The 26,601-nt window shown below is 35.2% G+C and overlaps 1 protein-coding gene, 1 long non-coding RNA gene, 1 other non-coding gene and 1 pseudogene across 3 annotated transcripts; 2 read left to right on the top strand and 2 right to left on the bottom strand.

Moving 5' to 3' along the window:
- Nucleotides 1-857: 857 nt before the first annotated feature.
- On the bottom strand, nt 858-2,833 carry LOC149518546 (uncharacterized). The gene is made up of 4 exons (XR_016343354.1): nt 2,209-2,833; nt 1,995-2,118; nt 1,681-1,743; nt 858-1,342 (listed from the first exon to the last, which is right to left on the bottom strand). It is a non-coding gene; the product is annotated as an uncharacterized LOC149518546 (long non-coding RNA).
- A 7,979-nt stretch (nt 2,834-10,812) lies between these two features.
- LOC111286530 (putative inactive receptor kinase At2g26730) lies at nt 10,813-14,327 on the top strand. Its single transcript, XM_022876545.2, has 2 exons — nt 10,813-12,277; nt 13,230-14,327. Exons 1-2 carry the CDS (start codon nt 10,990-10,992, stop codon nt 13,898-13,900), a joined length of 1,959 nt encoding a protein of 652 aa, XP_022732280.2. The 5' UTR covers nt 10,813-10,989; the 3' UTR covers nt 13,901-14,327.
- Nucleotides 14,328-19,009: 4,682 nt separating this feature from the next.
- On the top strand, nt 19,010-19,081 carry TRNAG-UCC (transfer RNA glycine (anticodon UCC)). Its single transcript has one exon. It is a non-coding gene; the product is annotated as a tRNA-Gly (tRNA).
- Nucleotides 19,037-22,515, bottom strand: LOC111284424 (uncharacterized; annotated as a pseudogene).
- Between the last annotated feature and the right edge of the window lie 4,086 nt (nt 22,516-26,601).

The raw sequence follows: 26,601 nt of genomic DNA, 5'->3' as shown, positions 1-26,601 counted from the left end.
TGAGATCTTATACCCTCCTCCATCACCAATATAAGCTGTAGATATATTTTAAATTTCTAATGGATCCACCTGGTGTGTTACGCTTTAAAGTTTTGGTGGATGGATCAGTCCAAACCATTTGGAAGAGAAACCAAAGAGGCAGGTTCCATCACTGTGTATGTCAGTCACTAGAATAAAGCAATAGATATTAACTACTTTGACTTCTACAATGTAAGTTTTCTCATGCTTCATGTATTTGCCAATTATGTATAAAGGCAATCATTGAATAGAATAAACATACCGCAGCATCAACAGGAACAAGCTGACCGGCAAGAAGCTTTGTGAGGAGTGGTGTCATAAGTCATAACTATTGCTCTAGTAGTTGAACATCTGCAGAAATCCCAGAGGAAATTGGGGAACTTGAAGGTCAGTGGGAGAACCACACACAAGTGAGTGGGGTCATTTCACCTCACTGAAATTTTAAAATTCTTTAAAATCTGTACATTATTTTAGAAAAAAAAAATCTAAATTGACCCCATTGACTTGGATATATTAGGGTCAATATGTAATACTATAAAATTTTTATTAGGAATTGCAAGTGGATTATAAAAATCTCAAAATTAAAGAGAATTTTTTTCACAATTTTAATAGTTAGTAGATAATAGGACCAATCTCATGGCTTTGATTTTTGAAATGAATTTTTTTTTTTAATCTCAAATCGAGTAAATAAAAAGCTCGTCTTATCTGATCAATTTAAAAAAAATAACTATAAAAAAGCTTTTGGCATTTTTTATATGGTCAATTTGATGAAGTAGTTAAAAAATAACAAAAAAATCAGAGAAGAAAAAAAGAAAGTAGAGGGAGAAAGACGCAAAGAAGCAAGAAAAACATTTGTTGCTTGAACCAAGGCTCAATTTAACCCGACATGATATTTAATAAATTTGAAGTTCAAATTTCAATACATTTGATTCGTTTCTCTGTATTTAGGCTACGACCTCTTCTCCCACTGACAAATGAGTTTTTGGACAAATCTGTCAAAGACCTTCATATGCAGAAGATAGTTTTTACATCTTTCCCTTAGGAGAGAGAGAGCTCCAAAAGAAAGAATTTTTCACGGCAAAATTCAACTTATGGGATATCAAAAGAAGAGTAAGAAAAAGTTCGCCAAGTAAAAGATCACAAGATTACTCTATCCAATAAGAGCATTTAGATACATGGATGCAGTTTGATCTCACGTTGTCATGAGAACAGAAAATGCTACATTCCCCTTAGATATATAGATTGCAACATTTGATGCCTGACCACCAGAGCAGCACGAGACCAAAATAAGACCGGTTGCAAGCAGAGCAGACAGTTTCAGAGTCTGAAAATCACATAGTTGTTGTTCAGTATTTACTTATTCATACAAGCTGATTAGAAAGAACTGTAAAGCTGAATCACATTCCACATAATGCAACTACATTGCATTGACTTTCATTTCTGCAGTCCTCAACCAACCTCTTTATTGGGAGATTTCTCAATATATTAATAGACAAAAGTTTTCATAGTATTTTAAAACTCAAATCAAACAATACAAGGGAAATCATGGATCAAAGTAAAGTGTCCTGTGTTCTTGTTATGACAATGAAGTTTATCTCCACAATAAGTAGAATTCAAACAGCCAGAAATGAGTTATTGATGGCAAAGCAAATTTTGAATTACCATTACAATAGCAAATCCTAACATAGGCTTGATTAGGTATTGAGCAAGAAGTCCTACGCCTACCTGCAAAATTGAAAATTAATACCCTTAATCATGTAAACACTGAAACGGGATCATTTTTGTTTTATCAGCATTCTACTAACTTATATGTGAATATTTTGCCTTACAGTCCATTGGTTCCGTAGACAGCGTATGAAATTCTCAAAGGTTAACTTCAATCCCATTGAACGCATGAGGAAACCTAGGCTAGCAGTGAAAAGATCTGTCTCTAACCATGGTACCTTTTATAGCCAAAAAAAAAAAACCCATGTTACCTTCAAGATAGAATAAATGGTTTGGTAGCTAATCAACATATGAATCATCATTCACTAAAAGCAGCAGAGAACTGAAAATTGCCACAGCTGGATTGTAGATGCCACTAATAGTTCCCAAAATAACCTGTTCAATAAATTAAAATTACAATGTAAAATTAAAGATAAAAAATCGGCTAGAATTTTATCAAATACACTAACAAAATCAAACACACACCCAAACAGAGAAAAGAGGTGCCAAAATTTCAATTATTCTCTCATACTGGTTCATCCCACTCGGCGTAGGATTATCTCCAGGTGCATTACCTGCAGCCTTGCACATAACTCTGGAATTCCTGGATATAGAGATCACATTATTCTTAAGTGCTCTAAAAAACCACAAAATGGGAACTAATGCACCTACTTAAACCCTCTCCAACAGTGTGTTTAATACATTAGAAACACAAAACTAAGAATGCCTCACATTAAGCAACCAATTCCATGAGTATTGGAGCTCAAAATGAGATCAAAATGTACCAAAGCCAGTACTAGTCATTGGTGAAGGGGCAGTAGAAGACAAAAGGAAACAGGGAATTTTGAATTCAAATATCCAGGTAGCAGAAAAAAAAAAGTTAATGGTGGGACAGGGAACTGGATTCACCAAGTTTATATGAGTTAATCAAACAAACTTGGGACCAGGGGTTAACAAAAACAAGCTACCCACCTTGCAAGGTTCTTGAAAGCAACCTATTTGACTAGCCTTACTTTCCTCCGTGGCCAAAAGGAATAAGATGGCACGGCGCACTAAACAATTTTTTTAAACATTCACCCCTTTTATTATCAAATCAGCTAGATTTGCTTCTTTGGCACGGTCAAATTAATGAATTTAACACTGAAACAATCACTCTCGAGTTTTGTATGAAAGAAATTCGATTAAATCAAACACTTTGTTTTTGGCCAAACAAATCAAATACTTTGTTCTCCCAAACCACCTTGAAGCAGGAATGATCAAGGAAGGGTCTGCAAGAGCAACAAGGGGACTACTTGGCTTGCTTTGGATTGCCCAACCATTTCCATTTCCATTCCCAGGCACAGAAATTCCAGCTCTAACATCTGAAGATTCATATTAAAAAAAAAATATTATAAATTTATATATATGAAGCACAGAAATCACAAATAAAACCATGGGATAACAAGTAACTAAAGACAACCCAGAAAGCAATCATCTAAGAGAAACGCAAATGTAACATACCCTGATGAGCTGCCTGTGGCCTTCTGGCAGGAATCAAAGACCATGGTCTTCTACTTGCAGTATCATAAGCATGCAAATTGTAATTTTTCACAACAAATCTAGACAAAGACGCCATCGTGAAACACAAAAATAAAAAGCTATAATCCGATGAGAGTGAAGGATTTTTTAGTAATGATTTTTTGGCCACTGGATGGCTGGGTTACATAGCAGGGGACAAATCATAAATGGTATCGATATAATAATTAACCTGTCGTGTAATCCAAGGAACCTCATATATTCGCAAAAAATGGGTTCATCAAAATGCTGCCGGTTAACCCATCAACTTTTTGCTGCTGACTCCTGATTTTTCTGTTAAGAAGTTCACTGCGTGTTGTCGTTTGCGTGAACTTGTGAGTTCCCAGTTCTCTTGAGCTGTAACCGACAAAACGGAAACACAATGATTGCTATAGTAACCATGAACTTTGTCGTGATTATGATCTACATAAAAACATGTTTTTTGATCTTTGCATACCTGCTTTTCTTGCTTCCACTTTTTCTCAATTTTTAAACAACAAAACAGCATTACTGCATTAGTTCGTTTATATTGGCTACTACAGTGCTGATGCAATGTTGGATTAAAATAACGCTTTCCTTTCAGGCTTTCGCAAGGAAAAAAATTCTTCACCAACAGAAATAAAAGAAATTTCTTTCAAGCTCGGCCCCGCACCGATTAGCACAATGCAATGAATGCATGATTCTTACTTGGGTCGACCCAAGTTCGAGAGCGCGGCCTTAACTATCATATGTTTGGGACAACCCAGGAGTATGGATTATGGATTATGCAGACTAGGTTCAGGTTGCAACTCGAGATATAAGGATGGGGATTAGGGAAGACTCTTGATAGCTTAAATTTGGTTTTGCTTGCTTAATCAGTATGTCATGATCATATCAATCGAGGCTTATGTCTCATCAAGAACTATAAAAACCATGTCGAGTTTAAACACATTTATAACTAAATTCAAACAGATGCTTTCAGATTAATAAAGCCAAAAACTGAAATAGTGTGGACTAAAAGTTACGTGAAGAGAGCAGGAGAAAACAATGAGATATCTTAGCAGACTTGTATTTTTCTTGAAATTATTTGGGCAAATATTACCATCCCGGCTTTACTCTACAAATTTTTATGGTTGTTTAAAGATTCATGTCCACTTGTCCACCGGCACTGAGTTTCATTAGTTCCAGCCTTCCAGGGCCCATGCAGTCATGCTCTCATGCCGATGTTCAATCAGATAATATACCCAAATGTTCCAAAAGCCCTTTGAGGTACTCATAAAAAGATGGGGGCAACAATGAAAAAAAAACCCTCCCCTATTGTCTTACAGTTTCTATAATTCTAAGTATACGTGCATTCCCACACAATAGACTTGTGCATGTTGTCAAGCCTTTTGGTAAAGAGAAGATGTTGTTGTATCTTCTCTGGTTCATAAAAGAAGCATGGCCAGGGAAACAAAAACGACACTTGACAATATTGGCCTGCTTTGTGCTGGGAGTTATCCTACTCCATTGCTTGCTCTGCTACATATTATCCATTCATAGCAGGCTTTGAAGCCATACAGAGTGGAGCCCCTTTCAATTATTCATTTGTCTTTCTTGTGCTTTTTCTTGTGTTTTTCGCTTTCTTCTTTTGGTCTGGAGTGCTTTCTCTACTGTTACATCTCTAGTTTCATGTGCTTAATGTTCATCTTTTCCAGGGTGTATTGGAAATATAATTCAGTCCTAGCTAGGGCTTAATTGTGGATCACAGCGATGCTCTCCAACCGGGTGATCTCTATAATGAACACCAGGATTACTTAATCTAATTATATTGAGATAAGTTGTTAAATGTTAACTGACTAATTATATCAGCCGCAACAACAACAACAGCAATGACAATGTCATTTCTTTTGGCTTATGCTAAATTGCTAATCCAGTGCATTATAGCCTGGAAGAGGGACAAATTAAAGTAGAAAGTGTCCCCTTTCATTTGTCAGATGCAGATTCCATCCCCGCTTGTATATTTGCCTCTCAGTGAGTACAGCACCTAAGCTAATTAAATTGCTTCCTGCAGGTGTAAAATAACTTAAGACAGCTATTTAGAAAGATTGAATTAATGATTAGTTTATAGTGGTTCAAGTACGTACCACTTGCTAAACATTTTGTATAAGGCGTAGGGGTCTCAGATCTCACCGCAGCCGATGTGCAGTTGGCCTCAATGTTGATGATTTAACAGTGATCATGAATTTCACCTGTTATGTTAATACTATTGACATTGACATGATTCAAACTTGATTCTGATCTAAAATTATTTGAAGCCATTTCCAACTATAGCAAAGTACTAATTTGCAGGCAAATTAACAAGTACAAGGTGAAATTGCTAATGTTTTTTTAAATAGATATGTGTGGTAGGTAACATTGATGACTCACTGACAATTCTGTGCACAGCACATTTGAAAAACAAAATGATTTGATAACCAATAGCACATGCTTAAGCATGTGCATAGATCCTAGTCCTACAGCTCCAAGAAAGTGGAACTTATAAAAGAACCTTATCCATTGATTGAGAATTGAAAGATTATTTGCAACACATGATTGGTGACATTGACAAAAAAATCACAAGGATATAACCCCAACTCCATCTCATCAAAATGTCAATAATCCTCATGAACTATAACAAGTCAATGTCAGCCCTTCGAAAATTAAATTTAAGTTCTAATCACCACTCACCAGCTATGTTAAGCAACAATATAGTATTTGGTTTCAAGTCATTGGCAGTAGCAGCGGATGGATTCGTTTGCTCGGAACCTAGCTATCCTAGGTAGTTGTAACAGTTTGTCTGTGCGTATTAGTGCAAGTTAAGAACATTATCCAGGTATGATATGTAAATATTCCATGGATATTTCAACTACTTGTTGGGCCTGTTTTTCAGGGAAAATATGAAAGCAACAAAGAAATGATCAGATCGCCTGCTTTGGAATGGATCATTTATATAGATACTAGTTTTGTTACTCCCCCTTTTCCGGTCCCCTTACCCCGTAAAATGTCCAAAATTATAACACCACCGTTTCTTAATTTTGGGTCATCAATGTGAACTTTCTTCTGTTTTCTTATCTTCACATTCTGCCTAATTTCTTTCCCTCTGGCTGAGATTGCAAGCTTCCATGTGTTTAGAAATATAAAAATTTTGTGAAACATTGCACATAAAATTGTGAATATATAATGATGATCATATTAATATCGATAGATGACACCGGACATAATCAACTGATCATCTATATCTTTTTGTTTATTAAATAAGAGTAGTGTGGAGGATTATCAATTATGTTTGATGCATGCAGAAGTTATGTCAAGACATCATTAGTTTTAGAGATGTGGAATTCATAAATCCAAAAATAATTCTTGCTGTAAAGTATGAACTTCAATTTTTTTTTCTAACAGATTTATTGATTGATTGCCAATCATGTGGAAAAGAAGGGAAGTTTTTTATCTTTAAGGTTTTCGTGATGGCAAGGATGTTGGCATGGAAAAGCTTAATCGAATTGTATTTGTTACTAACCACATGTATTTAGATTCTTGTCTGATGGATGATTGGTAGGGGACCAAGTTTAGCCAATTAATGTGATCATTTTTTTTTAGTTCATAGGGCTAGGAAGAGATGGAGAAAAAAACCAAAAAAAAAAAAAAAGAAAAACTTTGGATGGTTTGGTTCTAGAAGGCATTAAAGCTTAAAAGTGGTCATCAGCTAGTATATTTTTTGGTAGTGTGAAGATAAGAAGATTTAAACAAAAAAAAAATGTGGGGAGGGATAAATGAAGGGAAAAGAAAACAAGTGGGTTACTGGGGACAGATGAGGCAGAACATGCACTGAGAAGAGATGCTGGGTCAAATGTCAATTATCATGGGTTGAAAGGGTCCTAAATCATGTCATATGCTTCCAGTTGCAGCAGGCGCAACAGTTCATATTTTTGCATGGGCTAGAAAGAATTCGGCAAACGCTCCAGCTAGAAGACAGCGAATGTGAAACCATCTATTTTTGCTGTTATTAAACAATGAGTAAAAAAGGCACTCTTCCACTTTAGCAGCAGCAGCTGCAGCACTACTTTATTTAACGTTATATTCAGGGCTCCATGGCCTGCCGATCAGGACCAGCAACCCCAACTCAAAACTTCAAATCTTATGGGATTATTTTTTTTTTAAAATTACAATTAATAAGTGCATATAATTTTGGATTTAGGAACGGTGCAGCTCTCCACTTTATGAGCTTCATATCTGTTTTACTATTAAAATAAAAAGACCTTTTCATCCTTGGTTGGTACAAACAGTAGTCTTATACCCCCTTTTTTTTAGAGTTAATTATATTTTTTGTATTTGAGTTTTAGAAAAATATATAAATTAGTATCTATAAAATTAAAATGTATAATTTATACTTTAAAATTTTAAATAATGTATTATTTTAATCCAAAAATTGATATTATTAACTTAACTTATGATATTTGTATAAGAAAATTTTGTTATATGTAAGATATTTATTAAATAAAACTATTAAATTTTTGTAAAAATTTTTATGTGGATGTTACTTGACAAAAAATTATTAATCGATCTTAGCTAGACTATTTTTTACAATTCAGGTAAAAATTTTTTTTTTTAATTTATATTAAAAAGATGGTAATAATATGTGTGATAAATATATAATTTGATAAAATATGTCAAATATTTCATATATAAGCTGATATAGTTAGTATGATACATATTTGAATTAATATGATACATAATTTTAAAATTTATAAAGTAAATTATACATTATTTCAGAATTTAATTTGCAAATTATATATTTTAATTCTCTGTATACCACTTTATGTATTTTCTTGTAATATAACTTCCTATTCTTTCCGTAGTATTTTTTTTTTATTCATTTTTAGATGTCCCCAATCTATGTTTTTTTTAACACAAATTTTATTTTTTATATTTAAAATTTTTATGGTTTTTTATTTAATATTAAATACACTATAACTAAAATTTTTAAAACTCTATGAAAACCAATGGAAAACTTAAATTTTAGGACAGATAGAATGTTTAATAATTAGTGTCACTAAGAAATATTTATAATCTATAACTTCTATAATCATAGATTAAAACTATCTTAAGAGATTGTGTGATGACACGTGAGAAAGCATGTGATAAATCCTTTGCTTGTTGCATATATGTCATCTTTTTTTTTATTTTTTAATTCTTTAAAAATAATTTTAAAAAATCTTTTAAAAGTAAATATGTTGACATGTGGTGAGTTATTTGCTTTTCATGTGGCATTTTTAATTTTTAGAATTTTTTTAAAAAAATGTTTTTTTTTTGTTTGCTTCATATAATTAAAAAAAAAAAAAGGAGGTGAGCAGAATGGGAGGCAGTGTTGGCAATTATAAAGCTCATCTCAACCCTTTTTTTTTCAAAAAAAAAAAAATCAAACCAAACATCTAGATAATAAAAAAATTTCTAAAATATTCAACTCATCAATGGAAAAATCAAACTCTGAAATCCTAAAACTAACCAAAATATTAAATCTCAAAAACATATTAAGACATAAAAAAATGCAATTAAAACAATAATCAATTGAAAAAACAACCTACAAAAATATCAACTAAAAAACTAAAAAAAAAATCATTAAAAATTATAAAATCTAGAATTTAAATATTTTTTAAAAATAATATCTCCTAAAAGTGACAAAAATAAAGTTAACAAACAAAAAAAAAATTAGAATGGAGAGTTTTCTGATAAGTTTCAAGTGAAAAAAATAATTACAACTAATCAACATAAACAGCCATATAAAAAACCTATAGATATAAGATTTTAATTTTTTTTTAAATCTAACAAATTTAAAAACGAAAAAGACAACTTTTTAAAAATTATTTTTTCTAAAAATAAAAAAAATCCAGGAAGGGTGATTATAATTTTCTTGGTTTGCCAAATGCCAAACAATGAATCTAATTCTTTTTTTTTTTTTTGGAAATTGTTATTGAAAAAAGGGGAGAGATCCATTTACAGTCTTATAATATCGTAGAATTAAAATTTTTTATATTTTTTAAAAATAATTTTAATAAATTTAAAAGATGAGATAAAATTGTTTTTATTTATCTTTATTTATCTTTTAAATTTATTAAAATTAATAACTGATGAACTGATCACTCATCTTAGAAAATGTGCCCTACAACTCTTATGACCGTTAAAAGAATGATATGATATAATGGCGTAACACATGCTCAAGCAGCGGAGCCACTACTTTAGGATCCCACACACCTAACCGTTTCTCGTTGCAGCATTGCTTACCTTTCTGCGCAACTTTTCTCTACCTGCGGAATTAAAGCCAATTATCACTATTATTTTCATTTATTGTGCTCTGATTAGGGTTTGATTGATCAAATAAAAAGATAATTAAGAAATATAAAAAAAAAATTAAATTGGGGGAAGGTCAGCTTAACAGAAGTTATAAATAAATGTTTTAATATTCACATGTATCCTCGAATTTTATTAAAAATATAAAATAATTAAACTTTTAATTTTTATTGCATATAAATAAATTATAACTTTTATTTTTTATTATAATCACAAATTCTTTAAAAAAAAGTTCAATTGAAATAAACGAAAGATTAGCATTTATAATTTAGCACATGCCTAATAAACAATATAATCAAGCAACGTTCCTTCCAAGTTCCTAGCCAAATACAAAAATGAACATAAACAATGAAGAAAATGATGCAATTCAATGGAATGAAAAAGAAAAGAAAAGGCCAAATCTGCTGCCTCTGTTCATTTCTGGGTGATAATTAAACTGAGTCCCAACAATCTCCAGCCGAGGCCCCTCTGTACGACTGTACCTAAAATCAAGCACTTGTAAGTTGTTGCCACATGTCACTTAAACTTCCATGGTCAAACCTTTAAGCTGCAACAAAGTTACGGCAAACTATCATAATTTTTACATCAAACGGTTGAGAGCTGAATCATTAATTGTACCTACCATGTAATGATCATGTGAAAAAATCCAAATCAGGAGCTCTGAGACCGTCTGACGAATCTCCAACTGTGAAAACAGTGAGTTCTAAATCAGTGAGTCAGGTAGGCTTTTTTTTTTTTTTTTTTAATTCTTACTTGCCAGGCCTACCCAATAAGATCAAAGTTTTCCCAGCCCATGGGCCATTGCCTTTTCTTGAGAATCGGGAGACAGTCTCACCATTCCAAAGAAAAAACAAAAGAGACATATAGATAAAAACCCCACGCTCTTTAGATGCGTGGATTCACTTCCTTCAGCTGATACTCTGATGCATAAAAGCGACACTTTAGGACACAGTGGAAACAGCCGGGACCAACACCCTTCAATCACCTCAAATATTCACTCTCACATGGAGCAATCCAAAGTAGCAACTATAGTCAAATTTCACAACCCACGCGCTTCCAATCGTGCCTTCATAACAACGAAAGAAAAAAACCTTAGTTAACTTTATTTTATTTTATTTTATTTACTTGAAATAGTAAAGAAGTCCAACACTGACACGCCTATTAACTTATTTTTTTCATTTTTGTACGCTCGTGATACCTCAGAAAACCTCCCCTTGTCTCTCGTTTCTCTTTCTTTTATGGGTTTTCACCGGAAAATGGTTTTTGGTTCATACAGGCCGCCGACAAAAACAACAGCAAAATAGAAAGAAAAAGAACTATTTTTTCCTCATTCTTTGTTGTGTTTCATTTTTCAAGTAAAATCCCAAAATGGTTGTAAATGTTGGCTGTGTTTTTTTAGTTTCAGTCCTGATATTAAGTTTGGGAGTAAACTCAGAACCAGTTCAAGACAAGCAAGCTCTCCTTGCGTTCCTTTCAGAGACCAAACACGAGAACCGGGTTCAATGGAACTCATCAACTTCAGCCTGCGATTGGGTCGGTATCCAATGCGATGCGAACCGCTCTTTTGTCTACACTCTTCGGCTCCCAGGTGTGGGTCTCGTAGGTTCGATTCCACCCAACACAATCGGTCGGTTAAACCAACTCCGAGTCTTAAGTCTCCGAGCAAACCGTTTATCCGGTGAGATCCCTGCCGACTTCTCCAATTTGACTCTCCTCCGTAGCCTTTATTTGCAGGATAACGAGTTCACTGGCCAGTTCCCACCCAGTGTGACTAGTTTAACTCGTTTGACACGGCTCGATCTTTCTTCTAACAATTTCACCGGTCCCATACCTTTCAGCGTCAATAATTTGACTCATTTGACCCGACTTTTCTTGCAAAACAACAAATTTTCCGGTTCTCTCCCGAACATCAACCCCGAAAGATTAGTTGATTTCAACGTTTCTAATAACAACCTTAACGGTTCAATTCCCGACACGTTATCTAATTTCCCTGAATCTTCATTTGCCGGAAATATTGGGCTTTGTGGAGGCCCACTTCAGCCATGTAATCCATTTTTCCCGTCTGAAGCCCCATCTCCTTCGGAGCCCATTCCACCTACAACTTCCGGTGAAAAGTCCAGAAAGCTTTCCACCGGCGCCATTATTGCTATTTCCGTGGGTTCCGCAATCATCGCGTTGTTGTTATTATTATTCCTCGTTCTTTGCGTCCGTAAGCGTCAACGGAGGCCACCGAAGCAGCAGAAACCGGTTACGGCGGCGACACGGGCGATTCCGCCGGCTGAGGCGGGAGCTTCCTCGTCGAAAGATGATATAACTGGAGGATCAACGGAAGGGGAAAAGAATAAGCTTGTGTTTTTTGAAGGTGGAGTTTATAGTTTCGATTTAGAGGATTTATTGAGGGCTTCGGCGGAAGTGTTGGGAAAAGGCACTGTCGGAACGTCGTACAAAGCTGTGTTAGAAGAAGGGACAACAGTGGTAGTTAAACGGTTAAAAGACGTGGCGGTTAGTAAAAGAGAGTTCGAAATGCAGATGGAAATGTTGGGTAAAATTAAACATGCAAATGTGGTTCCTCTGAGAGCGTTTTATTACTCCAAAGATGAGAAATTGCTCGTTTACGATTTCATGCGTGATGGTAGCTTGTCTGCCCTGCTACACGGTAAGTTTCTCTGTTTCGTTTCATTTCATTTTTTTTTTTTTTGACGAACTCTGTTTCATTTCATTATTTCTTTATTTGACTTCTCTGGGTTTTTAGGACCTAATAATTCTTGCAAATTTTTTGGCTTAAAAAATCAAAGATATTTTTAAAAAAAAATCAAAGATATTTTTTTTTGCTTTGAAGATGACCTGACAAATCAATTTGACTTTAATGGAGCTCCAGCTGTTGCATTTATGTTCTTTTCCCTCCTTTTTTTAGCGTTGTGATAATATAATTTTTGGGGATGCTGTGGAATGTTGTTGGAGATGATAATATTATGTTAATTTGATTAGGTTATAGTGGGGAATTAATAATGAAAGAATCCTTAATCATTTAAGAAATTTCAAAAGTTTTCCAATTTAATAACCGGCGCAAGGGCCGGGGGATGGATTCCTCTGTGTGATTCCTCCACTTTCTGAGCAAACATTCTTTCAAGTGTATGAGTTACGCTTACAAACTAGTGGTGTTTTTTATCTTTATTGACATTTCTGCCAGCATTCATTTTCATAAGTCGTCTATGGATCCACCGACATTGATTCATTGCCCCATTTCTTTTTTTCACCAAATTTGCCTCATTTAATCTTGTTTCCTGAGGTTCCAAATGAGTGAATTTGAGTGTCGCATGCCCGTTGATGAAATGAGTATTTTTTTTGCAGTGTTACCAAAACTCTCTTGTGGGTTGTTATGAGGACTTCTTTGAGTAGTTTACTTTCCTTTCAATTCAAGTAACCTCGGATGGGAAGGATTAGAGTTAGGGTTTTTAAATTCGCTTTTAACGTAAGTATGTTAGAGTATTGAAAGTCAAATTAGTATCATATAAAGTATAAATCATGAAAATTACAGCCCCATCGAGTGGGCAAATTACTCTCTTTTTGGTAATGAATTAAACCGTGTATTGTGATAAATGTTGCAGGAAGCAGGGGCTCAGGCCGTACTCCACTAGACTGGGACAACCGGATGAGAATAGCATTAAGCGCGGCTAGGGGCCTAGCACACCTTCACGTTTCGGGAAAGGTGGTCCACGGCAACATCAAGTCCTCCAACATCCTTCTCCGACCAGACCACGAAGCCTGCATCTCCGACTTTGGTCTCAACCCGCTCTTTGGCAACACCACGCCGCCTAGCCGCATTGCAGGCTACCGAGCACCTGAAGTGGTTGAAACCCGCAAAGTTACGCTCAAGTCTGATGTGTATAGCTTCGGAGTGTTATTGCTAGAGTTATTAACTGGCAAAGCACCTAATCAGGCATCGTTAGGGGAGGAGGGGATTGATCTTCCTCGTTGGGTCCAATCCGTGGTTCGCGAGGAATGGACGGCTGAGGTTTTCGACGTGGAGTTAATGAGGTACCACAGCATTGAGGAGGAAATGGTGCAGCTGTTACAAATTGCAATGACTTGCGTATCGACCGTACCTGATCAACGACCCGCCATGCAGGAAGTGGTACGTATGATTGAAGATATGAATATGAGTAGAGGGGAAACCGATGACGGATTACGGCAGTCGTCTGATGATCCTTCAAAAGGATCAGAAGGTCAAACTCCTCCCACCGATTCAAGGACTCCACCTAGATCCGCCACACCTTAAAGTATAATTGTGATTTGTGAACAAAGAAAGGAAAAGAAAAGGAAAATTGAAAAGCAAAAAGACAATGTGGGGGTGGGGTTCTCCTTAAATTGTGCACAAAGCGTAAGTAAAAGAGTGATAAAAAGTGCGCAGTTGATTGGGGGGATAATAACTAAGGTTTGCCCCCAAAATTGTGTTTTTTCGTTCTTATTTTTTTATTTTTTTATTTCGTTTCCTGGGTTTTATTTTTTTTTCCTTCTTAATTTTACTTTGCAATTATAGGTGGATTTGTTCGGGGGGGGGGGGGGGGGGGAGGAATTTGAATTGTTTACGAAGGAGCCGGTGGTAATGGGGAGTTCCATGAACTGATTGGAATTTGACCATTTGATGGATTTACTTGGTTTTGTTTTTCTTTCTTTTTTATTTTAATTAATTCTTTCCTTTGTAATCTGTAGCTCACAAACAAAACAATCCACTCGTGTCCTGTCCTATTAAACACATGTCTTCGTTGCTTGTCCTTTTAAATTGTCTATTTGTATAAGCTTTTTTAATCCTTTTTATTGCAATGGCCAAGTGAAGCCAACTAGGGAGTTAGAAATTTTCATTTAAAAATTCCAACCACTTGTTTCGTTCAGCTAATGTACAAAGCCGAAACCAGACATGCATTGGTTACTAACCATGTGCCCCACTTGGGAACTAACCTAGTTTAATGGTCATAAGCTCATAATTATTCCACCTAATTGATTAGAAGCATATTCAAGAATGGAATGAATGCCGCTCGAGACGAAATCAGAGGCCTAGAGGCGCCACACGTGGCGGACCAGTCGCACATGATGCTGATTAGGGGGCAGATTGGAGATTTAATGTTTCACCGGGTAAAATTTTTGTCTGTTTATAGTAGCCAGAGAAAGGGTGAGAGACAGGCTGGCCGGCATTCGTCACCCTTTCCTTTTTCTAGAGAAAAGCAAAAAAAAAAGTGGAATTTTCTTCTGACAATCATTGGTCATTGTCTTCGACGTGGCTGGGCTGATAACCGCTTAATTTATTGAACCTAGATTCAACTGACTCAGTATTCCTTACCCGCATGCAATTTCGTCCTTGTATTGTATTATATTTCACTCAAACCGTGAAAGTTATAGCTGCGGACTTGGGAGTTATTTTTTATTTTTTATTTTTCACAAGGAAAACAAGTAGTAAGCAGTGATGCTCCAGCAGGCAAATGGTCAAAATAGTTAGGGGAGTTGTGCTGTTTTGGGTTTGAAAACGCATCGAAATCTGCTTTTCAATAAGGTTTTGGTCGTATGCAAGTATGTGTCCGTCACGTTTTAAAGGCTCCCATGGTGTCATGCATGTAATTACTAGTTCTTTTTGTTGTCCTGCGAATAATGGTGCCAACCCAGACCCATTGGAACAGTAGAACACCAAAGACCTTGGCTGGCAGTGCCTAGTGGAAATAATCCCCTCTTGCAAGATACTATCTGATCCAAAGGCGCAGGTAACGCGCCACCTCTTGCGGTTACCTTATAGCCATCCCTAATGTGTGGAATACACAAAATAAATATCATCTTCATAAGATATCTACTAAGATTATAAATTGAAATGTGTATAAATATTCCGTGAAGCTTGTAATATTAGTATTTTTTAAGAATTTTGTAATTAGTATTATATTTTATATTAATAAATTTGATCAACATATTAAAATTTATTGACATACTAACAATTCATTAAAAATTCAATTAAAAAATTTTTACCACATAAAAAATATATTTTATAATTAAATCTCTTCAATCAAACTGTCAAATGAAACCTAAATAATTGTACTATATACGATACGTAAATTAAGAGGAGATAAGAGAGACACCTAAACTAAGAGATGATTAAGAGAGAGGCGCGTGCCACGGTGGCGAAAGCAAGTTTTCGGAGTTTGTTGCACCGAAAGTGCGCGCTAGCTAGGCTAGCAGCACTTTTGGTCGGCTTCAAAATTGACTCTTTACTCTTTTGTACGTTAAATAACTATATGCTGGTAATCTCAAAATATCAAGAAATAGTTATATGGCTTTGCCCCATTGCCTGGTCTTTTAGCATTGGCAACAAAAAAACCCCTAACGTATTGTCTGATTTTAAGGTTTGACCTCATCTTTGATTAGTCTTAACCCTGAATGAGGCTGTCTTTTTCATTTCATTTCAAGCCAAACTGGAAATTTCTCCACATAAGATAGTATTGAGATTAATCAAGAATATATGATAACACTCTTTCATGTGGGTAATGTGAGTTTTTAAGTCTAGCTTCTTCTTAGAAAACCCTATCACATTTTCTTCACTTATCAATTTATTTTTATGATCGATTAAGAGTTTTGAGTGCTTTAGAATATTAGGTTTTGAGATAACTATAAAAATTGTAGTAGTTGACAATCCTTGGACATCATCAATTATAAAAATCAAGAATGATTTTGGCGACAAATCATTTACAAAAGATGCAAGGCTACATGACTACACGTATCAAATTTGAGGTCCCAATTTTTTTTTTTTTTGCAGTATCTCTTTTGCTGAGAATAAAAGAAAAGGCCCACTTATAATCAACAAAAACTCTCTCACATCAACTCTTTAGATGGAAATGAACAGAATCATGGAAAATAACATGATTACCATCAGGAAGTAGTGGTGACATTTTAGAGAAAGAGGGTTTTGGAAATTATTAGTAACACTGAGAGAAAGCCAAGGGATGGTACACCATTTGGAAGAAAGGAAAAGCACCTTTAGCCCTATTGGCCATTGGCAGCTTATATCAATTATGTTGTGGTCCCTGCATTGAATTATGAAGATACCTGGAACTAATCTCAAAATTAAACCAATAAACCAAAGTCGTCTCACTTCTGGAGTTTATCTTATAGTAAAAAGTTTACCTAAATCAAAATGGGAATACAAATATGTTTTGAGTTTTAATAAGGGATTAATTTTTCATAAGAAAGAAAAAAAAAAACACTTCAGAGAAATAGGCAAATAGCCCTTTTTTGTGCATTGCATTCTTCATTCTTCAATGCAGATTTAAAACAACAGGGTAATTTATTCCACCATAGCTCACGTAATTTTACAGGCCATGGCTGGCTTTATTTTACCATGATGAGTATCCAGTTGACCCAATCTTTTTTTTCCCCCTCAAATACAGTTCACCTAAACTTTACCCTATTTAATACTCATGATGTCTCTTTATGGTCTTTTAAGGTTGTCTTTAACTTGGTTAAGCGGACAGGTCTTGGTCTTAATTTAACAAAGTACAATAACATTCATGTTTTCTTGCATATATCTCTGTCTTCACTCCTATGATAACCAATTCAATATGAGTGTTTTTGGTGACTAATTGTTTAGTGTTGATTAAGCTGGTCTTTGCTGCTCATCAACCAAAAAGGGAAAAATATATAGCTAACAGACAGGTTTTTGGAGTTTGGCTGATAGAAACATACTTGTTGATTATCTTAAAGACCAAGCCAAGCAGTTTCTTGCCTTTTAAGCTCATCTTTGAATCCATATCACTTGGCTATTATAAACTTACCTCAGTTGCTGTTGGCAGTAGTCCTCAAACAAAAAATGCAAGTCACAAGGGAAAAAAGCTAGCCATTTAACTTGTATGGCATTCCAACCATAATCATATTTAACATGGAATTTAAATCACAAAACTCCATTTTTCTGTTAGTTGGATCTGCCAAGATAACTTCAACTCTCAAGGTTCCTTTCCTTAGCCCTCAAATATTCTCACAAATCACATTCATTAGACAAACCATCACCCATAGAAATCTCACCAACCTTAGCGGCCTCATATATTGGATATAATTCATGCCAATTCATCAAATGAAATGTAATGGATTGATTGAACAATAATAAGGTGAAGTACTCAATTAAGGAAGGTAGTTGAAGAACAATCTTCTTCCTTATAAGAACAAGTTAATTAATATATGTATAATCTCATCATACATCTTAAGTCCAAAATTTTAATGATTGTTAATATCTTTATGTAACATAATAAGCTTTACTTTGATGTGATGTCATTTGAAAACAACTTCTCTTTATGGACTTCGCTTGCCCATGAAACAAGGTGCAGTACAGCTTGGTGGCGGTGGTTGCAGAAGCAAAAGCCTTTTTTCTTGCACATGCTATCTCATCTTCATAGGAGACTGCAAGAATGGAAAGATAAGTTAAAACTTGGGTGCTAGGAGCTTAGGATTCTTGCCTGCTAAAAAAAAAAATTTGTATAAAGAAGTTAGTGTCAGTAATTTTAATTACAGCCTAAACCATGGAATGTATTCGTCTTCATCCTTTTTATTGAATTTGGATCTTTTTGATTGAGTTGTTTGAAGCTGAAGATGATCTTCTTCATGAAGAACGATCATAACCACAGGAAGATTGGTCCCCCAACAATTGTGTTGCATTGCATAGGATATTATACTCCTGCACATGTGATGTGATCTGTAGAAAAGTAAAACCAAACGAAGCTGGTGCTGGAAAGAAAAAGGAGAAAATACCCTTCTTTGGATACCAGGAAAAGGCATAAAAAGATTTTTTAACCTTTTTCGCTTTGATAAAGATGTTACTGGATACCTTCCATGTAGCCATCTAGTTTAGCCGCCTGAGAACCTCAAGCGGTGAGAGTGCCACCGACAAGCCCAAATAATTAACTGGACGATCACCTAGGACTTTTAAGTGGTTAAAACACTCCACTTTTTCTGAAAACAAGAAGATATATTGATAGATTGTATTTCCTTAGTACATGAAAATAAAGGTTCATTATGAACCAAATTACCGAATATTATAAATTCGAATTGGTTTTCGATTTTTTTATTTTTATTTTTGCTTTTCACCTTCTTCAGCTTTGTTGATTTGTCCAATTTTTTTAGTCTTAATAAAGGATGAACTTTTAGATTTGAGAAGATCTTAGTTAGATTACAGCATTTATTACAAGCTTCCAAAACTTTCATCTGAGATTGTTTTAAGCAAAGCACATAAAGAAATATGTGCTAGACAGGTTCAGGTAATGTCTCAACTTTCAAGATTTGCCGAGGTAGTATTTAGTGGTATTGATTTATGAAAAAACCAACCAATTAGTTATAAGTTTTTTTTTGAAAATAAAATTCACTAGCGTTTGTAGTCCAACGGTTAGGATAATTGCCTTCCAAGCAATAGACCCGGGTTCGACTCCCGGCAAACGCACGTTAATGAATTTTTTAACCTCAAAATTTTCAACATAGATTTGTGATCCATAACAGAGTTTTCTTCCCCAACATTTTCAACATAGATATTTTGGACTTTGTTAGTTGTCATGGTATTGAGCAATGGAATTTGGTTGAAAATGATTACTCTGGAACAATATAGGTAGAGAGTGTTGAAACTCATAGCATAATACTAAAGTAAGCAAAATACGAGCTTAGAATGATCCCCAGCAGTTATAAAAAATAGAACAAAAATCTAAAACAGAATGAACCAAAGTAAAAGCTAAGACACTAGCTGGCAGATTCTAAGGTACATTCAGATCAAAGATTGACTCCTATTTCTCCTTTGGCTTCACTCTCTGACTATGTATTCCGGGAGTCATATTGATTCTGGTTCTGGATGTGTAGTATTATTGCAAGGACAATTACAATGATTGCAGTAGTAATATTTCTGACCTCAGAATATAAACCTGAACTTGTGCTAAGATTATGATGTTCACTGTAGCTATAGCCTTTATCAGGAAGAGGATCTCTTACATAGCCATAAGCATGCAACACTACTCTCAATGTTGTGAAGCACACCTAATAAAATTTCCTTTACCTTCAACTCGCCGCAAAGTGTTATTGATAATCTGAGGAAGCAACAAAAAATCTTGAACGAGACCAGCATAATCATCCATCTCTACGAGCCATTCAAGCAGCCTTTCGGTGTTGCCTTTCATATAAGAATATTTTTTAGCAATGGGCAGTGTTTCACTGGCACTTGTCATAGAAATTTGTGTGAGAAGAAAACCCATCAAATGAACAATTACAGTAATCAGAAAAACTTTCTTCTCTCTACGGATTCGAACTTTCTGTTTGATGCAAGATTCCAATACTACCTGAGAGTCTTAGGTAAGAAACAGTGCAACTAGTAAAAGTATCTTGGTCATGCTGTCAAGTACATCAAACCGTTCAAACTTGTTGAAATTTATGATCCAGAGCTGTTAGATTGCAGAACCTTCCATCTGAAAAGAATTTCATTTCCAGTGATTAGAGGAATACAGTAGCCAAGAGCCTGGATAGCAAGCATGACAAGAAATACTTCACTGCATGAAACAGTGTTCTTGGAGTAAGGCAGCTGGCTGTGTGTGAAAAGTATGGACAGAGTGAGCACCAGAAGTCGAAGTATGCCCCCAAAAGTTTTTTGGAAACTATGTCCTTTTATTTTTTATTACAAGAAATTGGATTAGTTTTCAGGTTGAGTTGACTGACATGAAGGGGGTCTTCCTCACTTCTTTTGCTGCTAAAGGAGATTTTCACCCTTGGATTTATTAGCCACCGTGCATTTTCAGGAGGATACTCTACACTCACTTCAAAGTTCAAACTGACAATCCATTCCTCCTTCAAGGTTCGTTCCCATTTTTGAGATCTTTGGAAGATAATCCCTGCAACCAACTAGGTGCATCTTTCCTAAAATCTGGTTATATAAACCTTCAAAGACAAGTGAAATATTGCTGTATTGTTGACTAGTAATGGTGAGTTGCCCTGAAATTTCAATTATGTCAGAATCAGAAGCAGACAACTGATCCTCAACCCGTTGCTCAATGTTCGTTCTGTGTTGATACCAGTATTCTCCAAAAAGTGAACCTATGGACAGTACTTGAATTTCAACCTTTGTCTTATGCGCTTGGTCACTGGAAATGAGATTAAGGGTAGAATGCATTTGAAAAGAGAGCTCATCAGCTAGATGAGAGAGGTTGGCAAGGTCACTACGACTGAATGATGGATGCTGGAGTTGTAACTTTCTCCAAATTGCTCGTAGTAATGAGAATTTTTTTGACCAGGAAAGTGACTTTGCTAGACTTTGAACACTTGTATGACCATTTGAGATTCTGACGAATTGGTGTATACGTATGATATCTTTAGGACACCTACCTTTTCAAACAATAATGAAATATGTGAGCCATTGGTGCTGGAAATAGTCCCAAACATGATCCTTTGCTGCTTAAAGGAGATAGTGCAAGGAAAGTACAAGCAAATTCGTGTGTTGCATTCAACTGCGCTTGCACTTTCAAATCCAAGACAGCCAATCATGCGGAGTTGCCCTTCTGAAGATCTCCATATTCCCTCGGCAGAAATGGTTGTGCCAGAAAGACCTGTTCTCTCTTCTGGTAAATGTCTGTCTTTCCATGAATAGTAATGAAATAATCTGAAGACAGCAAATACCTTGCTATTTCTGACATTATTTCGGTGTATTCCAGGTTCACACCTCATTTGCTGAATGACCAGCTTGAAGTTGTCAAAACATCCAATAGTGGACTTGATCTCTTTTCCAAGAAGAAGAGGGCCCAAGTGACTGCCATTATTATCTGCATTAAAAGATTCCGAATTTGGCACAAAATCAAAAATATGATTGATCACAAAATTCTGAAGCATGTCGCAAAAGTCATTTCCTGCAAACATTTGGATATCTTTATCTACCATATTGCCTTGGTATGGATATGGGCTGCATGCCTTCAAGAGTTCTTCAGCACCAAACTGGTATTTAGAATGTTCGCCTAACTGAACTCATTCGGACTTCATCAAAGTATTTCAAATTTGATTTTTCATGTAAACTTACCATTTCTCCACAGATACCTCTAGTAGTCAAACTGAAGGCTATAGCGTAACGAAGAACCAGCATTATTCTATCATTATTAGCTAGAGGAAGCTGATATTTATATTAATTATCATATTCATCCATAAGTTCCAATGAGTCAATTTGATTTCTTGTAGGCTTTGTTGCATTGCCTATCAGACACATCAACCTCTCTCCTCTATTCTCCGTAGAATATTCAATATAAACCCCTTCAAAGAGAATGGTGATTGTGGAGCTTCCAGGTACCGTCTTAAATTTTGGAGACCATTCATAAGGCTTGTATGTAAAGGAATTATCTCGAGTTATGCTTATGTTCATAATCCCACTGACACTAATTGCATTTTTTGATTGATGAACTGGATCAACGTCCATCACCCAAAAAGAAACTAACTTTACAAAAGAGTGGCCACCTTGATCATTCCTTTGCAAATCACTGTCATCGAATGGCATCAATGGAGCTCCAACAGACTGCTGATCCCAATCTCCATTTAGAAAAGAAAGCTCATTTTTTATTCTGTTGCCTCTGTCATCATGAGGTCTTAACTCAGATGCCAGTGATAGGATAGATTCACGGTTTTCTTCAATCTCAGAAAAACGATTGTAACCGTATATGATGGAAGGATCATCCAGGGTCTCTAAATCCCACAACAGAGCGGAGAAGCTGATCATAACCAGAGATAATAGTGTCCATAGCTGAAGCAAAAGAGGCAGAATTTCACTACTGGACAGAAATGAAGCCAATTTTCAACTTCCAAGTACCTATCTTCTACAAAAGGTGTTATAATCAATACAAGATAAAGCAAAAGAAGGATATAAATGTTTCGGTAAATCAGGAAAAAAAAAATTCATGTACTTGTCTTCCCTGGGGTCCTTCAAATGACTAAAAGAAGAAATAGGAAGAGAAAGTAACAACGCTAAAACTCATGATAAACTAACCTAAGCCTGCTTTCCGATGATGTTTTCTACTTATGTGCTTCTTGAGAAAGAAAGCTTGGATCAATATCAACTATCATCGGACAATTTAGCATGCTTCCTGCTAGTGTACTGCTCTTGATCTCATTATCATAACACTAATAACCCTGTGATAATAAAATAGTGGGGGAAACGACCACTGAATCACCATAACCTGCGCAGTAAACAAAGCCGAATGTGTATGATAGTGCAAGACATTGGATGAGAATTAAGAATATTATATATGAAAAGAACAACTCTGCATCACATGGTTGACAAGTCTAGGTCAATGCTAATGTTAAGAAACAAATCTCAGACTGATTCTAAGTAAACTTTATTTTCCTTATTTTTTTGTTACTTACTCCCGGCAATCATCTGCAGTTCTGCACCTATTTGTGAATGAATTGATGCTGTCAACCAGGTAACTTACACAAACTAGGTAAGACCTGTATTGAAGAATTTTAATCAACTACTTCCATTGAGACACTAGCTTGGCATAGGAAAGAGAATTTGACACTTAAAGAAATTGGATGCTCCAAATAGAATAGTTAAATCCTATATGCTCAAGGTTTCCCGGCTAGCATATTTGATTGAGATAAACCATTGGTTTTAAACTTTTCCTTTTTTGTAAGATCAGGCCACGGTTGGCTATATCCTTCTCTGGAGTATAGCACAGTATGTATGACTCAATCGAGGCTCCTGATTTCTGTTCTTTGAATATTACTACTTAATTTCTTGCGAAATACATGTCAAATTGCAATTGGTAACTCTCAAGACGATATTTTATGTTATCATCGAATTTTAATTCCTTTACTTGAAGAGAATCCCAGCATTAGAGTTGGCTCCACGCAATACCAATCATCATTGTGAGCGTTAAGATGAGTAGAATCCTTTAAAAAAATCTTCGAAAAGCAATATCTTCTAAGATGTCTCGACGTTGAACTATAAGAGCCTGAAGGCTAATTGGGTTAAAATGGAGAGGATCGCCTTCATTTCTAAGGCTAGTGATTTTCATCTTCACCATGGAAATTTTCAACCATTGTGTGTTTTCAGGATAGGGTCCAATTTGCTGTGGTCCGTATATCTAGCCTTGAAATTAAAATTCGGCATAACATTGAATTTTAGTCCGGAAACAGTGTAAGAATCGACAGAAGCCAGAGCCATTAAATACCTTGTCACCATCTTCAATCATTGCATGTTGGTCAACTAGTGGACCACAAGTTTCTTACCTAAGCAAATGTGGACGAAAAGTCCATACTGGAAAGTAGATATAGAAACATTACCGAAGTGTGTAAAGCTTTATCTGCCATTTAAACTTATTATTTCTCCCCTAATTGCTCTTTCAGTCAAATATTTTGGAATAGAGAAGAACAAGTAACATTTGTCCACCTTGCATAACATGGGACAGATCATTATCAATAAGACCATATTTGTTGGCTAGATTCAAGCCTGTTAGAGGAAGGAAGAGTTGAGTTTCCTATATAAACCCCTTCAAAGACAATTGACAAAGCAGATAAACCAGGGATCATAAAGAACTCAACGTACCATCCAGGATGAATTGAACCATTCCTAGATATAAGTATAGTAGTCATAATTCCACCAAGACTGACTGAATTTTCAGACTGATGCAAGGGAGGATGCAAATGATATAATAGAGTGTTCATCGACATTCCTAAAGATTGGAAAATAAAAAAAATTTTAAAAAAATTTCTCCTAGACACCCTCAGTATTTTATCCTGGACATCCCGGAATTTTCCCTGGAACTATCTTCCTTAATTCTTTAATACTCCACTCACTGTCACTATTTAATACCCAATCACAGCTCACAGTCAGTCAACATCCAACATCTAGCAGACACCCACTGCAATAAGTGGACACCCAAAAAAAATCCAAGATGAGCCGCTGGACTGATGAACGGGATTGACATTCTTCACGTTAAAAGAGACCAATTTTGATGGAGAGGCAGAGGAATTGTTCTTTGGAATGTCACTGTCATCAAATGGCATCAAGTGTGCTCCACCATTAACCAGTTACCAATCCCCATTATAGAAAGACAATTCATCGTTGGGCCTATAGCTTCCACTATGATCAGGTTTCAGCTCAGCGACTGAGGTTAAATAAGGACTGCAAAGCTTTTCAATATCAGGAAACCAAATTATTTTCGTAGACTACTGAAGGGTCATCCAAGATGTCTTCATAACAAGTTGTGGAGCCAATTAACATGAAAATGTAAGGCATGGTTCTAAGCCCAAGAACCAAATTCTGCATCTTCATGACAAGGAAATCTACTATTTCAATTCTCTATCCTAAATAAAGCACTAACATGATTTGTGTATGGGAAGTTTGCAAGCGTTCATGCAAGAAAACAGTGACAAAAACACAGCGAAAGTGATAGGTGGCAGGTCCCCAAAAATGAATCCTAAAAGTTTATTCATAACCTTGCAAGTCCAGCACAATTGAAAGCGAGAAAGACAATTAATAAAAATGTATATTTAATGAAGTTGCCAGAAGAAGTTGGCAAATAATAATGTATATTTAATGTTTAATCCATTTCAAACAAAAAGAAAGTAGAAGACGGATGGGTCAACGCCAGAAAGCAAAACCCAAAAAAAAAACAAAGAAATCGTTTAAGCTGGATAGACAACGCAAAATATGCACATCCCGATATATTGAGCACAATGAGGCCTTCCCCAAAATGTTTAAGCTTTTATGGCATATAGTCTACTCTTTGAAATGGGCCTTTGACTGAATCCCTTGACCACCACACAGGGCCAAGAGTCTATCGCCAATGCCCTCCCTTTTTTTCTTTGTCATTTACTCTTTTGTTTTATGTAGCATGGATATATTGGAATAAGGGCTATGGGCTCAAGGTGGCCTACTAGAATCCACGTAGTGGACTATCGAATATTAATAGTCGAACAAAGGCACTTTATTCTAATTTTAATTCTCAGAACATTTAAATTCTGAAAATTATAATTATTATTCATTATAAGTTGTATTGTAATATTTCTTTTGCAAAAATACAATTCTTTCGAAGGGTATCTTATTAACAGATACGTTTACGTAGTTTATAAAAGGATTTTTCTACTTGAAGTGTTTAAGACTTTATTGCATTATAAAGTCTTTAAAAAATATTTTTTATTTTATGTACTGTCCGTTTTACAGATATTCTATACTGTCCTTTTTTTTTAGAAAATATATTATACACATTCAGTTAATCTCACAATGATATTTTATAAAAAAATTTAATTTTAAATATACTTTTAGGATTAAATATATTTACTTTTTAATGTATTTTAAGATTTTAAAATTAAGTTCTTATGAGGTGATTCAGTGTATCAAATAGAAACTTTAATAAAAATTTGTAATGCCTCAAAGTGAATATTTTAATCACTTGTTCTCCATTATTTTTCTAACAGTTCCTCCATCATTAGTTGTTTCTCAAATTGAGTAGGTCCATTCCATTGGCTTTCTTGACACTTAGTAGTAAAACTTATCTAAACTTAGGTTGGTAGGAAAGAAAATCAAAGAAGAAATAAGGTACTCTAGCCTATAGGAGAGCTTAAAAATTCTATTGGATCAGATAAGGATATTGCATAGATATGTATATTATATATGATGAGATAATTTGGGTATTAATTAATAATACAGCACATTCAACAACGTTAGGAGGTGACACATTTAGGTATGGAATTTTGTTTTCATAGTGTAATTCAAAGTGTACTTTGTGTTGACACTTATGACAACAACAGGTCAAAAAATATTTATTAATTACATAAAAAAATTCCAAAATTCCTGTCTTCAACCACACTCTAATTCCTCCCCCTTTTTCCAACTCATCTTTTAGTAAGAGGCCGACCAAAGATATTCTAATTCCATCCTCCACTCTCCTCCTTCATATGCTTTGTATATATATGTATTTGCATTCTCTATTATTATCTATGGTCAAA

The sequence above is a fragment of the Durio zibethinus genome, chromosome 6, assembly GCF_047325235.1.
Source record: "Durio zibethinus cultivar Kanyao isolate XHJ-2024 chromosome 6, ASM4732523v1, whole genome shotgun sequence".
Taxonomy (NCBI): Eukaryota; Viridiplantae; Streptophyta; class Magnoliopsida; order Malvales; family Malvaceae; genus Durio; species Durio zibethinus.
Note: the sequence above shows the minus strand (reverse complement) of the source record. Positions and strands in the feature narration are given on the sequence as shown.